The sequence below is a fragment of the Podarcis gaigeae genome, assembly GCF_964106915.1.
Source record: "Podarcis gaigeae genome assembly, chromosome: 1".
Taxonomy (NCBI): domain Eukaryota; kingdom Metazoa; phylum Chordata; class Lepidosauria; order Squamata; family Lacertidae; genus Podarcis; species Podarcis gaigeae.
In genome coordinates this window covers 96,202,769-96,216,476 of record NC_139678.1, presented here as the reverse complement: position 1 = coordinate 96,216,476, position 13,708 = coordinate 96,202,769, and the positions used below count along the sequence as shown (strand labels likewise).

General features: G+C 41.3%; 1 protein-coding gene across 13 annotated transcripts in view; it reads left to right on the top strand.

Annotated features, from left to right (window-relative positions):
* The window catches only part of NCKAP5 (NCK associated protein 5), a 610,895-nt gene that overhangs the window by 460,541 nt on the left and 136,646 nt on the right, over positions 1–13,708 (top strand). For all 13 annotated transcript variants that reach the window (XM_083703012.1, XM_083703010.1, XM_083703011.1 and 10 more), the window contains 2 exons: positions 247–315; positions 5,413–5,451. In XM_083703012.1, the coding sequence (XP_083559138.1) occupies positions 247–315; positions 5,413–5,451 (108 nt within the window). The remainder of the gene's footprint in view (positions 1–246; positions 316–5,412; positions 5,452–13,708) is intronic.

Below are 13,708 nucleotides of genomic sequence, written 5' to 3'. Positions count from 1 at the left end.
GTCTGTCGTTCTCTAAATTGTAATGTATTTTGTGGTAATTTCATAAAGCTAATAGAATTTCTGTTATTTGTAACAGCAAATGAGAGCACATAGATTTAGTTTACTGTTTATTTATTTATCCGCGCACCCCCCCACCCTGAGTTTATTTTGGATCTTGAGGAGGTGTATAGGGTAAATGTATTGATTGGGTTGTCATGTTTCACACCATGCCCACTGATTAATTTGCATTACTTTTCTGTCTTGCAGGCAGAGAATTCCGCACTGGCTATGGAAAATGAAAATCAGAGAGAACAGTATGAACGTTGCCTTGATGAAGTAAGGTGGATCACTGTTTTGTCACTTTTCCAATAAGCAACCCTTCCCTTTCTTATTGGGTTACATTTTTATTTGTTAATCAGTTTATAATAAAATAATTCCGAATATACTAATTATGAACAATTTTTGTAGTTTTGTTTAGGATTCTAGATTTCCCTTGCGACATACACAGGATTAAAAAATAAATGAATTCAGAAGTAGAATAGAAGCAGTGGAATTAGCTCCCTTTGAGTTTTTTGGGGTTTTTAAAGGTCCAAAGTTAAATACTGTTATTAGCTTCACCTACAAATCCTGGATGGAATGATAGATTTGATTCCCATGTAGTATGGTCCAGTAGTGCTCCTGTTCTTTTACTGAGTGGATCTACCCGAGGAAGTTTGTCTTTAATATGGGTTGGTTAATTTAAATCCATAATGCAACACTGAAAAGTCATTGGATCTTTGCATTTATCTTCAAGACCCATGCTCACTTTGAACAAACCAACTCTGTGATGCCATTGACTTACATTTTGAGAAGTACAGCAATAGATTATGGTAATAGTAATAATCCTTTTTACCCATGAAATATTCTGCACCCCAAATAAAAGAGGATTTTCCAAACCATTTTCTTCTTTTGTTGGCCTTAATTATGCATGAACAATCTAAGGCATTCCAGACAACTTGAAGATTTTACATCCCAGAATAATATCAACTTGGATTGTGACCCATGTCTAGTTCTATTCCCACCCCCCTCTAAATCACCTAAGCTCAGTCTGCAAGTTTGTATTTCCCAGATCAGCTGGGAAACTGTTGTTACTGAAAGTTAGTGGGTCTCTGTCTCACAAGATCCTGCTTAACCACCTGAGTTTAAGACATTCTCATCCTGTTCTTCTAAGAGCAAATCTTGAAAATTGAAATAGAGATTGTAGGGATCCTCCCCCCATTTTTTACAATATTTGTCAGAAGTAGCTTTGAAGAATAGGTTTAGACATTCATTTTCTTGGGAACTTCCTATGTCAAAGGCTATAAAACCAGGTCCAGCTATACCATTTCCCCCAGCTGGGAGACTATGCACACTATCCCTTCCACCAAGAAACCTACTACCATTAAGTACCACATATAGCTTGAGGGTACTTGCTGTTTTGGAGCAAGTTGCTACAGAAACTTTTCAGCTAGGATATAGACCTATTTAATAAACTGCTGCTTCTGATTATATGGATTCGGGGGGTTATCAAGCAGGGGAAAATATAGCCACAACTACAAAATTCAATTCTTTTGCTCACACAAGAATTATATTCTATGTAGTTTGAGGTGAAAGTGTTCCCAGCACTATGCTACCGCATACTTAGAAGTGGCACACAAATCTTCTGATCGCATGTGGGCATGCACAAGCGGGCTGTTTTATTTTTTCCAATGGATGTGGCATAAAACTTTAAGGCTTCTGATCAGCTCATATTGATGCCAAGTTTACGGTATGAATTTTGGAATAGGTTTATGGGCAGATTAATAGCACAAGGATTTGCTGCTGGGCAGACAAGATAGATTGGAGAGTTGAGCAGTTGTAGATGATCACAAAAGTGGCACTCCCCATCTCAGTAATATCAGCTGTATAAACTTTAATTTGATTTGATGGCATGGGGATTACTCAGCTGTTTCAAACTTTGTGTATAGGCACAAAACCTCATCAAATAAACTGATAGACAGAGCTGAGGTGCAAAATTGCTGGATTCAGGCCCTCATTATTATTTTCTAAAAATCTTAATGTCCCTTTTGTTCATATTCTTTCTTCTCTGTTTATTATAAACCTAACCTTCATAACTGCATTACAAATTCTTGCCCTGAAATACAATTTAATATTCTGTGAGTGTATCTACCCATAAAATTCAGTCATTGTAAAGGGTGGGGTGGGGGTGGGGAATCAGAATGTGAGACAATTACAGTCGCTTATAAATTCTGATAGTAATCCTAACAAACAATTGTTTTGAAATTAGTTGTCTATCTCTGCTATTTCCTCTAAAGTAGATAGATCAATCATTTGGATTGAACTTGAAAGTAAATAGCACTGCAATGCATTATATAAGGATGAGCTTCATTTATTTAAAATTCAATACATATATCTATAAATTCTAAACCCATCTCCTTGTCTCTAGGAAACCTAATGCAAGAAACAGGATTACCTTCTTCTACCTCAGGGGCCTGAGGTTTAAATGCTTAATCCTAGTTTCCTATTCTGGAAATTGATTGTCAGTTTTTTGTCAAGAGGTGGTATAATATTTATTCATGTTATTATGCCAGTAAAGATTTATGTCAGACTCAGCTGCATTCTATTAGGGCAATGTGATACACCACACTATAACATCTTAAAATTACTATACTAGCATTTGCAGTTAGTCAGACAAAATATAAAGATCCCACCAATGTTTAACTTGTATTTGAAAGCAACTAAAAGCTGTCATTAACATGCCATACAAATAAGATAATAAAAGCTTATTCTTATTCTTCGTCATTCGAAAACATGACCAGGTCACTGGAAATATATCCTGGATTATTTTAGCTCTGTTGCTATTCTTTCTTAAGTTGGCCAGAAATCCTCCAAATCTGTTATGGTGAGTTTCTTTAAATTAAGATGATGGGGATACTACTTCAGCTTTTCCAAGTATAAAGATCTTGGATTTCTGCATGATGGTAAAGGGATTATTGTTATTCTACCCCATTCATTTCAGTAAGAAGGAAATGCATTGTAAATGGAGTAGGGGGGGGGGGGGAGCCATGATCAATTAACATGTTGTTGATGGACTGAAATCAGCAATGACATGAATACTAATGGTATTTGCTAGATTTATTTCCATTCTGGGCATGGGACGAAAAAGCGAACATCAGCAATTTCCTTTTCCTGTTTCCACTGTCATCAGAATTCTCCAACATCCCTTGCCACTAGGTTGCCTTACCTTCAGCTACTCAGATCAGAAGTGCTTGCACTGCTCCCTCTTCTGCTTATGCCACTCGGCACAGCTCTTAGTGACTATGCAGGCAGAACTGCTGCAAATGACTTGGACACAGTCTGCAGAACCTTGTAGGGTTTTGAACATAGCTGTTTGCTTGCTTGCTTGCTTATTTATTTATTTATTTATTTGTTTGTTTATTTATTTATTTATTTAACTAGTAAGTGGCTTCATGTTATGTCATTTCGTAAAGTAGTAATGTATTGGATGGGTTTGTTCAATTTTTAGGTACACCAAACAATGTTACAACTAAAAATACATGCTAGAAGGAATGCTGTTGGATGTCAGTTCTTAAAGCCTATAGGGCAACACACATGGATTTCAGAGATGCAATATATTTACTGCTGTGGGTTATTATGGCTGCAGTATTAGTCTGTGTCTTGTATTAAATCATGTACAGAACTATTTTATGTGACGGTTTATTCCCTAGTTGCCTTAGGTTAGAGACCAGTTCTGGAAAGGGAGAAGTGGTAATGGGTCATGTTATAAGTGTATGAATCAAATCAAACTCTTGGATCATACAGGAGCAGAATTACTTAGGTTGAAATTTCTGCTCTTGCTTCAGTTCATATGAGTAGGTTACATTTTTTTTCAGTGAAGTTGTTGAGAAGAAAGTGGAATTTTGTTTTTAACTGCTAGGTATGCTTATTTTCAAATGAATAAGCTTCAGATACGATAGGGCTCTGCTTTGACAACATAATGTTTTTTAGTGTGTACAAAAATAGGTCATTTTTTAACAAAATAAGGTATTAGATAATTAAATGTGTGATACAAATGTTAATATCTGGCGGGGGTGGATTTTTTAAAAATCTAGTTGTATACACAATTCTACTAATCAATGTTTTGTAATCTGATGCAAATAAATATAAAGTGTGGCGTGAGTGCCATCCAAGCACATTTGAGACTGTAGGCATTTTAATTTTTAGTGGCACTTAACAGTATCTTGCTGTCATGACAGATGTTCTGTTTTGTCAATATTGAATCAAGAAACAATTAGACCTCATGAAAACATCCAGGGCCCGGCCTTCTGCTTGAACAAAATTGATGATATCTCTTTCAAAATCGGTTGAATGGTACTGGTTTTTTCCAGTCCTGTGTCTTATACTACTCCAGAATTTGGGACAAAGTGAGGTTTTCAAGGGAAGTGGTAGAATCTGAAACACTAGTGAAGATAAGTTTTTAAAAAAACACCTCCAGGTGTGCCTAAAGGAAATTATCTGTACAAACGCAGGAAGCTGCTTTTTACCCAATCAGACCATTGATCCATCTGGTTCTGCACTGTCTATAGGTAAAGGTAAAAGGTAAAGGGACAGTAGTGGAGGAAGGGATGCAGCATGGGACGTGTGTCGCGCGTGGCCTGTAGGGCGCCCTAGCCACCACCTCCATCCCAGTCGTGGCTGTCCTCTAGACAGGGAGGCAGCTGGCCCCTGCCCAGTGGGTGGCTTGCCCCGCCCCCATGGACAGCTAGCACCGCCCTATGGTGGCTAGCACCTCCACCATGCTACTCTGCTGCCCCTGGATGGTTAAGTCCAGTCAAAGGGGACTATGGGGTGCGGCGCTCATCTCACGTCAGGCTGAGGGAGCTGGTGTTTGTCCACTGACTGCTTTCCAGGTCATGTGGCCAGCATGACTAAACCGCTTATGGTGCAACAGGACACCGTGATGGAAGCCATAGTGCACGGAAATGCAGTTTAGCTTCCTGCCACAGTGGTACCAGTTTATCTACTTCCACTGGTATGCTTTCGAACTCCTAGGTTGTCAGAAGCTGGGACAGAGCAACGGGAGCTTACCCCGTCGCACGGATTCAAACTGCAAATGTTCGAACTTCAGTGTTACTCAAACTTGCGTTGCCAGCTGTTGGACTACAACTCGCATCATCCCTGGCTAGCAGCTGAATATACAAATTTGATAAATACTGCTCTATATTAAGTAGAAGTGGCTCTTCAGAGTTTCCAAGTCTACTTGGAGATGCCACAGATTGAACCAGGACTTTCTGCATTCAAAGCAGATGCTGTATTACTCAGCTATGACCCTTAGAAAGCACACACAAACACAATCTGATGCACGGCTCAATCTGATGCACAATCTGATGCACGGTCCTTTATTTATTCTTACAGGTAGCCAACCAAGTTGTACAAGCACTACTTACTCAGAAGGTAAGTAATTTCTCCTTTTCATGAGACACTGTTAAATGTTATAGTTACCAAGGATACTTAATTAGAGTTATCAAAGATCTTTATTCAATAAAATTGGTGCTAATTAGAGATTTACTCTGTAATGAAATATCACTTTAACCAGAGGATTTTCCTTAGGACTGTAACATGGGAGAAAATGGATAAATTCCCTCTCCATGTCTTCTCTGAGCCCATTAATTATTAGCACATACATGTATATTCAGCTAATAGAATTTGAAATTTAAAACATGCACATATACTGTGACATGTATTCAATATACTGTATATGGCATGTTTTCTATCAATGTTTAATTGTATTTTAATGCTTGATTTTTCTATGATTTTAATGGTTCTTGTTTTTATCTGTAAGCTACCTTGAGTCCCATCAGGGGGAAAGGCAGAGTTGTTGTTGTTGTTGTTGTTGTTGTTGTTGTTGTTGTTGTTGTTGTCATCTTTTATAGTAAGTGCATTTATTACTAGATGAATTTATTCTATATTTATTTTCTCTATCAGAATTCTATGCTACTCTTCCTCCAGGGGGATTAAAGCACAATCCCTTTTTATCCCTGCAATGGTTTGAGCTGGAAGAGAGGCCCAAAGTCACCAACTTTGGATTTGAAGCTAGATCTTCCTTGTCAAAGTCCAGCAGTTGACATGTTCCTAATGAACTCATTCTATAAGTGCCTGTCCTTATGCCAAAATTGTATCCCCACTCCTGCTATACACAAGAAAGAGAGAGATTAGCATGTTCAGGGGCAATGTCAAGGTTTGAAATACAAACAAAATACTTTAGGAAAAATCCCAGGGGTGTGGAATCCAAAAAGAGCAGAGTGAGAACTGAGCATGCTGACAGACATGCAACATTTGGATAGGGAAAGGGAAGTGAGTAACTGAAAACCTGAACAGAAGCACTCCACATTGCAGCATTTCCTTGCAGATCCCACTAATATGTATTTGGCAAAGATAAAACTTTGTACAGATTGCCATTTGTACAGATTGTCTTTCCTGGTCTCACATCATTTTTGCTATTGGGAGGGTGGGAGTTACATATCCCTCTATTTCCAATTGCCAATATTAGGCATTTTTTCCCTTTTCTTTTTTTGCTGTAAACTTTGCTGTATTTGTTGTTGTTAAGCTTTTTGAGTGGTGCTTCTGCCTCAATATTTTTTTTCTGCAAAGCTATCTGGCTTCATTTCTTGATCAGCAATTAACTCTCTGTGGCTCCAGTTTCTACTTAAAAGTATTGTCTGCAGAGTGTGCATGTGTGTCTAATAGGTAGTATAACACTGGGACATCGGCATCCAGTTACCCTCCTACTGCACAGGGGAAATGCCAGCACAACTTTCTCAGCAGTGCACAGTCTGATGACTCTATGCACAAGCCCAAGTAAGAGCAAACTGGTGTTCTGGAGGTGGGGGTTATTGTATTCAACACAAGAGTGACAGGAAAGAGGTGGATCTACTGCCTATCTAAAAGTTTATTCAAACAAAATTTATATACTGCTTGATTGTAATAAAAGCTTGAAGTGGGTTACAAAAAAATATTAAAACTATCAGTAAAAACAGTTTTTAAAAAGCTAATCAAAGAGATTCTAGTCCCAATCACTTTGTGGAGGCTATTAATGGTTGCATGTCACCATAAGGGTAAAGGTAAAGGGGCCCCTGACTGTTAGGTCCAATTGTTGATGACTCTGGGGTTGCAGCGCTCATCTCGCTTTATTGGCCAAGGGAGCCGGCGTACAGCTTCCAGGTCATGTGGCCAGCATGACTAAGCCGCTTCTGGTGAACCAGAGCAGCACACGGATACGCCGTCTACCTTCTTGCCGGATTGGTACCTATTTATCTACTTGCACTTTGACGTGCTTTCAAACTGCTAGGTTGCCAGAAGCAGGGACCGAGCAATGGGAGCTCACCCTGTTGCGGGGATTCAAACCACCGACCTTCAGATCGGCAAGCCCTAGGCTCTGTGGTTTAGACCAGTGTTTCCCAACCTTTTTTGGGCAAAGGCACACTTGTTTCATGAAAAAAATCTCGAGGCACACCACCATGCCAGATGGGGAAAGGTCACTTTTTACTTATGTAAAAAAAAATAAAAAAATAGTAACAGCATAGAAGGTAATGGTTATCTCTTTGATGTCTGATGGGAGGGCATTCCACAGGGCGGGCGCCACTACTGAGAAGGCCCTCTGCCTGGTTCCCTGTAACCTCACTTTTCACAGTGAGGGAATTGCCAGAAGGCCCTTGGCACTGGATCTCAGTGTCTGGGCTGAACGATGGTGGCGGAGACGCTACTTCAGGTATACTGGACCGAAACCGCTTAGGGCTTTAAAGGTCAGCACCAACACTTTGAATTGTGCTCGGAAAGGTACTGGGAGCCAATGTAGGTCTTTCAAGACTGTCGTTACGTGGTCTCGGCGGCAGGTAGCAGCGCTCACAGCTTACGGACTGCACCGTGTAACAGGTGTCTGGCCCAGCAGCCTAAGGCGGACAAGCCACTGAAACAGGCATTCAGAATCCATTCATTTCATAAAACCTGCAGGGCTCAATCTCTGTGTTTGTGTATGTGTGTGTGTTTCTGTTTTGCCCAAGGGTCTGGGGGTGGGAGAGAGCTCTTTAGCATGATGCTTTTAAAACAATTAAATTATCAACAAACAAACCTGATGATACGAATAGCAACGTCAGGTGCTACCGGGGGGGGGGAGGGGGCCTACTCGGAAGTAAATACTGCGTCCAGGCGCAATTAGCGCTGATTTAAGGTGCACCAAGACTGCCTAAAAACCTCACCAAAGATATGCAACAAAGCGCTTCGTTGCAGAGGGGAGAGTTTGTGCACCGTGGAGGCTGGAGGGCTTCTATTCTACATGCGGGGGTTGGGGGGGCGAGGAAAATGTGCTCCGTGGGGGGGGGGGCGGGGAAGGCAAGAAAAGGAGCTGAGCTCTAACTATAGGCTCCCACGCTTGAGCACGCCCGACTCGGTGGGGCGGACCACCCTCTCTCCAGGAGGAGGAAGAGGAGGAGGAGATTCCCATCCACGGCGTGGCCTCCCGCGCTCCTGAACGGGAAATCTCTGCAGCCCAAGACTCTCCGCAAGGCAGCTCCTCCCTTCCTGCCTTGAGCCGCCGCCAGCCGCGCCCCCTCCCCAGTTATCTGCTGCCTGCCAAGCCCCGCCCCTCTTCATTGTCCTCCCCTTCTGTTTATTCCCCTTCCTCCATCCCTCGCTTTTTCCCCTCTCTTTCCTTTTTTTAAAAAAATATTTTCTCTTCCCCTTCTTTTTTCCCACCCTTTCTCCCCGCCCTCCTGGGTTAAAGGATTTGAGCAATGGGTCTGGAGGTGGAGCTCATCGGAGGATTAGCCCGACTCGCCCGCCTCCCTCCCACGGCACACTAGGCAACGTCCGGCGGCACACTAGTGTGCCGCGGCACACCGGTTGGGAAACACTGGTTTAGACCACAGTGCCACCTGCATCCAATTAATTATTGCTTGTCACCATAGCTATGGTCTATCCCCATTGTTGGAGACTGTATGCTTTTGGATACCTGTTTCTGAGTATCACAGCTGTGGAGACTATTTTTCCTCTCAAATACTCCCAATGGCATCTTGTTGGCTGCCATCGCAGGGTGCTGGGCTACATGGACCATTGGCCTGGTCCAAGAGAACCTTCCCTGTGTTTGTGCAGTAGCAGACATACAGCCTGCAGTTGTTCTTACATTTCTTCAGATGAGGGCTATTACACACAACCTTTAATCTCATATGAAACATAAAAGGCCTCCCTGTACCTGGTCAGAGAAAGAGATCTTTCCCACCATCCTCTGCCAGGTTTTCCGTTTGGTGTTTTTTTAGTGGGAGATGTGTGAGTTTGAACCTGGGGCCTTCTGTGTGCAAAGTATGCATTCTTTCCAGAGCTGCAGTCTGCGACCGTGTGTCCATTGTGGTGCTGGGACGTGATTGTGAACTAACACGCCTCGTCCCGCTTTGTTTTCATCTCCATAAAATGTAACACATGAGAGGCATCTTAGAAGGAGTGAGGAGATGCCTTTGGGTGTGAGCGTGTATTGCAAGGATGGGGGGGGGGGGGGGAGAGAGGTATAGCAGTATTGTGAGTTATTTTCTGCAGGCATCAACACTGGGTAAGGTTTAAATATCTTCAAGTGCAGAGAAATACACATTGTTATAAGTTGCAGATTCTTTTCACATCCATCAGTACCAGCATATGTGGGTGGGGCAGAATGTTACAGCTGGGTGAGGATGGTGCATGGGAGCAACAAGATTGGTGTTTTGCTGCACTGGTGGGAATGCTGAATTGGTGGCAGTAGTCCTGTGAGTGCAGTGCTATGGCCCCAACCCCACCCTGTAAACAGCAGTGATGTTGGTAACAGGAGACAAGCTCTGCCCCGCTTCACACTGATATCCATGTATTGTGACTGTAAATCTAAGTGCATGCTGAGCAGTCCTAATAGCCACTTAATCCCAGGAGAAGTTCCAACCAACTAGGACAGGAAATCCTGGCAATCAGGATTGTTGCTGACTCTTGTACTGTATAATATAGCTGGCGGGGGGGATCTGTTGCTGGAATTGTCATTTCAGTGTTGTTTTTCTAAATTCTCAATTGAGAATTAAAACAGACTAGCCAACCCTAGAAACAAATCAGAAATGTATTCATTTTCTCTTGTTATGCAATTTAACAGGCCATGAATACAAGTGCATACAGAAACCAGATTAGCATTCTGCAATATAAAAGCCCATATGTTGTGGCATATTCGCTGGTATATTGATCTCAATATATTTATACCTTATTCAGAAAACAACATGTTTTCTTTTTAAAAAACAAAACAAATACAAAATGGAGTTGAAGTGCAGAGAGTCTCGTGAGTTATTTATAACTCCTTTAGGACAATTTTTTTCCATGACAACCCCTTTTGTCAATATTGGAAGACACAGGTACTAAGGACTCCTTATGAACGAACTAAGGATATAGATTAAAATGTATTTAATAATGTGATTTGCTTAGTATTGATGAAATTTAACAGACGCTAGCCTACTGCTGAGTAATGCTGCTTAATTTAATATCCTGAAGGGGAAACACAAGGCAGCACTCTAAATGTTAATGAATGTTAACTGTTACAGCCCTCCTAATGCCATTTGGACTGAGACTATTTATAAGAAAGGACAGGAAGACAATACTGTACAGTAAAAAGGAAATTAGGCTCTTCGGGTCAATCACAAATGGCTCCTATACAAATCTAAGTAATAACCGGTAAACAGATAAGTCTTCTACCACACTGCAGCAAGATGGAACAAGTAATGTCACCAAGAGATAACACACCTCAGGGGCATCATGAGATACAGAGGGAATCTGAAAAGCTCTCAAAGACTCCAGAAGAGTAATACTGTGCAGTAACACAAACTATGTATATTACACTGTGAATTTGGAAATACCCCTCAAGGACTAATTTTTTGTTTAAATTAAATACATACTATAATAATGTAAGGGATGAAGTACTGCATACCCAGAAGTATATGAGAAGCTTCTGTTCCGCCGAGAGATCATGGTGACACCAACTGAGAGAGCAAAACCTTGAGTGATTTATCAATGTCACTGAATCCTTGAGATCAAATTTATAGTTTGAAGTGGGTACTTTTGGAGGAGATCGTTCCTTATAAGACATATGGAACTCCTCCAGTGAGCCTAGTTTTTGAGTGAAAATATGAAGGAAAATATATTAAATTGGGAGTTCTGCCTCAGAGCACTGCATTTTGTTGTTGTTTTGTTTCCATCATTTCCACAAGTTACGGTTTTACTTAAGAGGCATCTAAAAACCGATAGGGGAATAACAGACCAGCAAACAATCATAAACATTTCCAGAAAATATTTCATGTCTTAAGTTTTAAGACTAGCTTCTAACTTAATTCATTCAGCCTCTAGCCAGGAGCTTCTTTGGCTGGAGTCCTCTTGCCATGTTATTTCACATTGCAGATAATTTTGAGGCGAAATTAAAGCTGGACTTGCCTGTCTTAACAACTTTCACTCTTTAGTTTCCTCTCACACTGAAACAGAAACATTAGAACAGTGCTGGACCAAACCAAAAGACCATCCAATTCAGCATTGTGTTTCTCATAGACACCTCTGGGTAGACCACAAGTAAGACAGGAAGGCAAAAAACAACTCCCATTTTTCCTTGCAGGCAACTGGTTCTTAGAGGCATGCTACTTGAACCTGAATGTCCATATTCAGGAGATCAGATTGGTCCATTGTCATGGTAGTTTAAGATTCAGTTTAAGGCCTGAAGCCTGGTAATGTAGTTGCTGTTTCCATGTAGGCGTCATACCTCAGCAGCAACAATTAGCAACTCACTGGAAGATGGATTGTGTGGAAGTACCCATGCTAGCACCATTTCTCCTAGCAAAATCAACATTGTGACATTAGAAGTGATCGTGAGTTGGTTCAGATGCTACCTTCAAGCCAAATTTGGCCCCATTCTGCGAAACAGAACTAAAACACTCCAGCTCTTACCTGCCCACACAGTTCACCAGCCCTACCTTTACCAGCCTCATGTGGAGTACCAGTGAAGACCAGCATACCCTTGCTGGCTCCATGTATTTTGCCAGGTAGGCCTAACTACATAATCTAAACTGATTCCATCTGATCCACATAACCCATGTGGCTGCTGATTATATTCACGACTGTTGTAGCAAGGAGCCCAGCCATGTATATCTTAGGGGGCTGTTTTATGGCCTAATAGGATGGTAAATGTGGAGTTGTTTTAACACCTAAGAAAAACAATATATTGACTGTGGTGGTGGAGGAGGAAACATGTAATAGGAATACAGTACTGACTAAGATGAAGTGCTATGCTATGAAGGTTCCTGGTCCTTCTGGATTGTGGGAAACAGTAGAGATGAATATTGAAAGCTCTTCATAGCAGAGGATTGGCATGGAGGGAGATGAAATATTTATTCATATTGAGTTCAGATGTTTTGAACTCTTCCTAGTAAGTCCAGCCAGATGATAACCTGCCCCAGATCATACTCACTTCTTTTAAGAACTTCCAGTACTCAACACCTTAGTAGTAACATCTGCAGCTAGAAACTATGTGGCCTTAAAAGAGAAACTATTCCTATGAGGAGATTGGATGTTCTAGAAAAGTTATAGGAAACCCTTTGACCTCCATATGTTGTTGAACTCTGTCTTTAATAAGCCCCAACCCACATGATCAGTAGTCAGAAATAGGACTTGTAGTCCAGCATTGTCTGGAGGTTACAGGTCCCCCACTTCTATTCTAGAGCCTAGGAAGAGTCTGTCTCGTAATGTGAGGGGAATCATTTTACATCTACTTTTGCCTTAAAAAAAAAAAACTTCCTATGAACAACTGTACTGCTAAAGCACCTTTTTCCAATAGTTGGGCAATCTAACAACATGCGTTTTATTCTTTATTTTAGAATAAATGCGGGAGAGGAGAGTTTAGCTTTTGAAAGGAATGGTGCGGAGAAGGTGTTACTTGGCCTGTGGTTAGTTTGAATTGCTAGTTCTCGTGAAGCGCTTCTTCTTATTTTGTCTGTGGGGTTCAGTCTCAATTGGAGCAGCTAGTCTTACAGTGAATTTGTTATCTGTTAGAACCTCATAAGGACTGTCCTTAGTGCTTTTGTTTGGTGTATGTATATATATATATATATATGCAGGTTTTGGTGTCCTCGGGTGTCTTCCCGTGTAAAAGTTGGGGTGTCTAGGCGACGTTTCGACGAGGTCTCACTCGTCATCTTCATGGAAGGTTTCCTCCCCGTAGAGGTAAGATATTTGCTTTCGTAGATTTTCACGGGTACAGGAATGCAGGTTTTGGTGTCCTCGGGTGTCTTCCCGTGTAAAAGTTGGGGTGTCTAGGCGACGTTTCGACGAAGATGACGAGTGAGACCTCGTCGAAACGTCGCCTAGACACCCCAACTTTTACACGGGAAGACACCCGAGGACACCAAAACCTGCATTCCTGTACCCGTGAAAATCTACGAAAGCAAATATATATATATATATATATATATTTGCTTTCGTAGGTTATATATATATATATATATGGCTCCCCATAAAAGGTCTGAGATGATGCAGTTATACAGGGATTTCTGTTTGCAGAATTAGAGGATTTAGAATTTTGCTACACTTCAAATAAAAGATAGCATTGCCTCCTTGTCACTTTGGAAGGCAGAGAATGTATAACTTGGTTCGCCTTAGGGGTACTTTAAATAAGCACTCC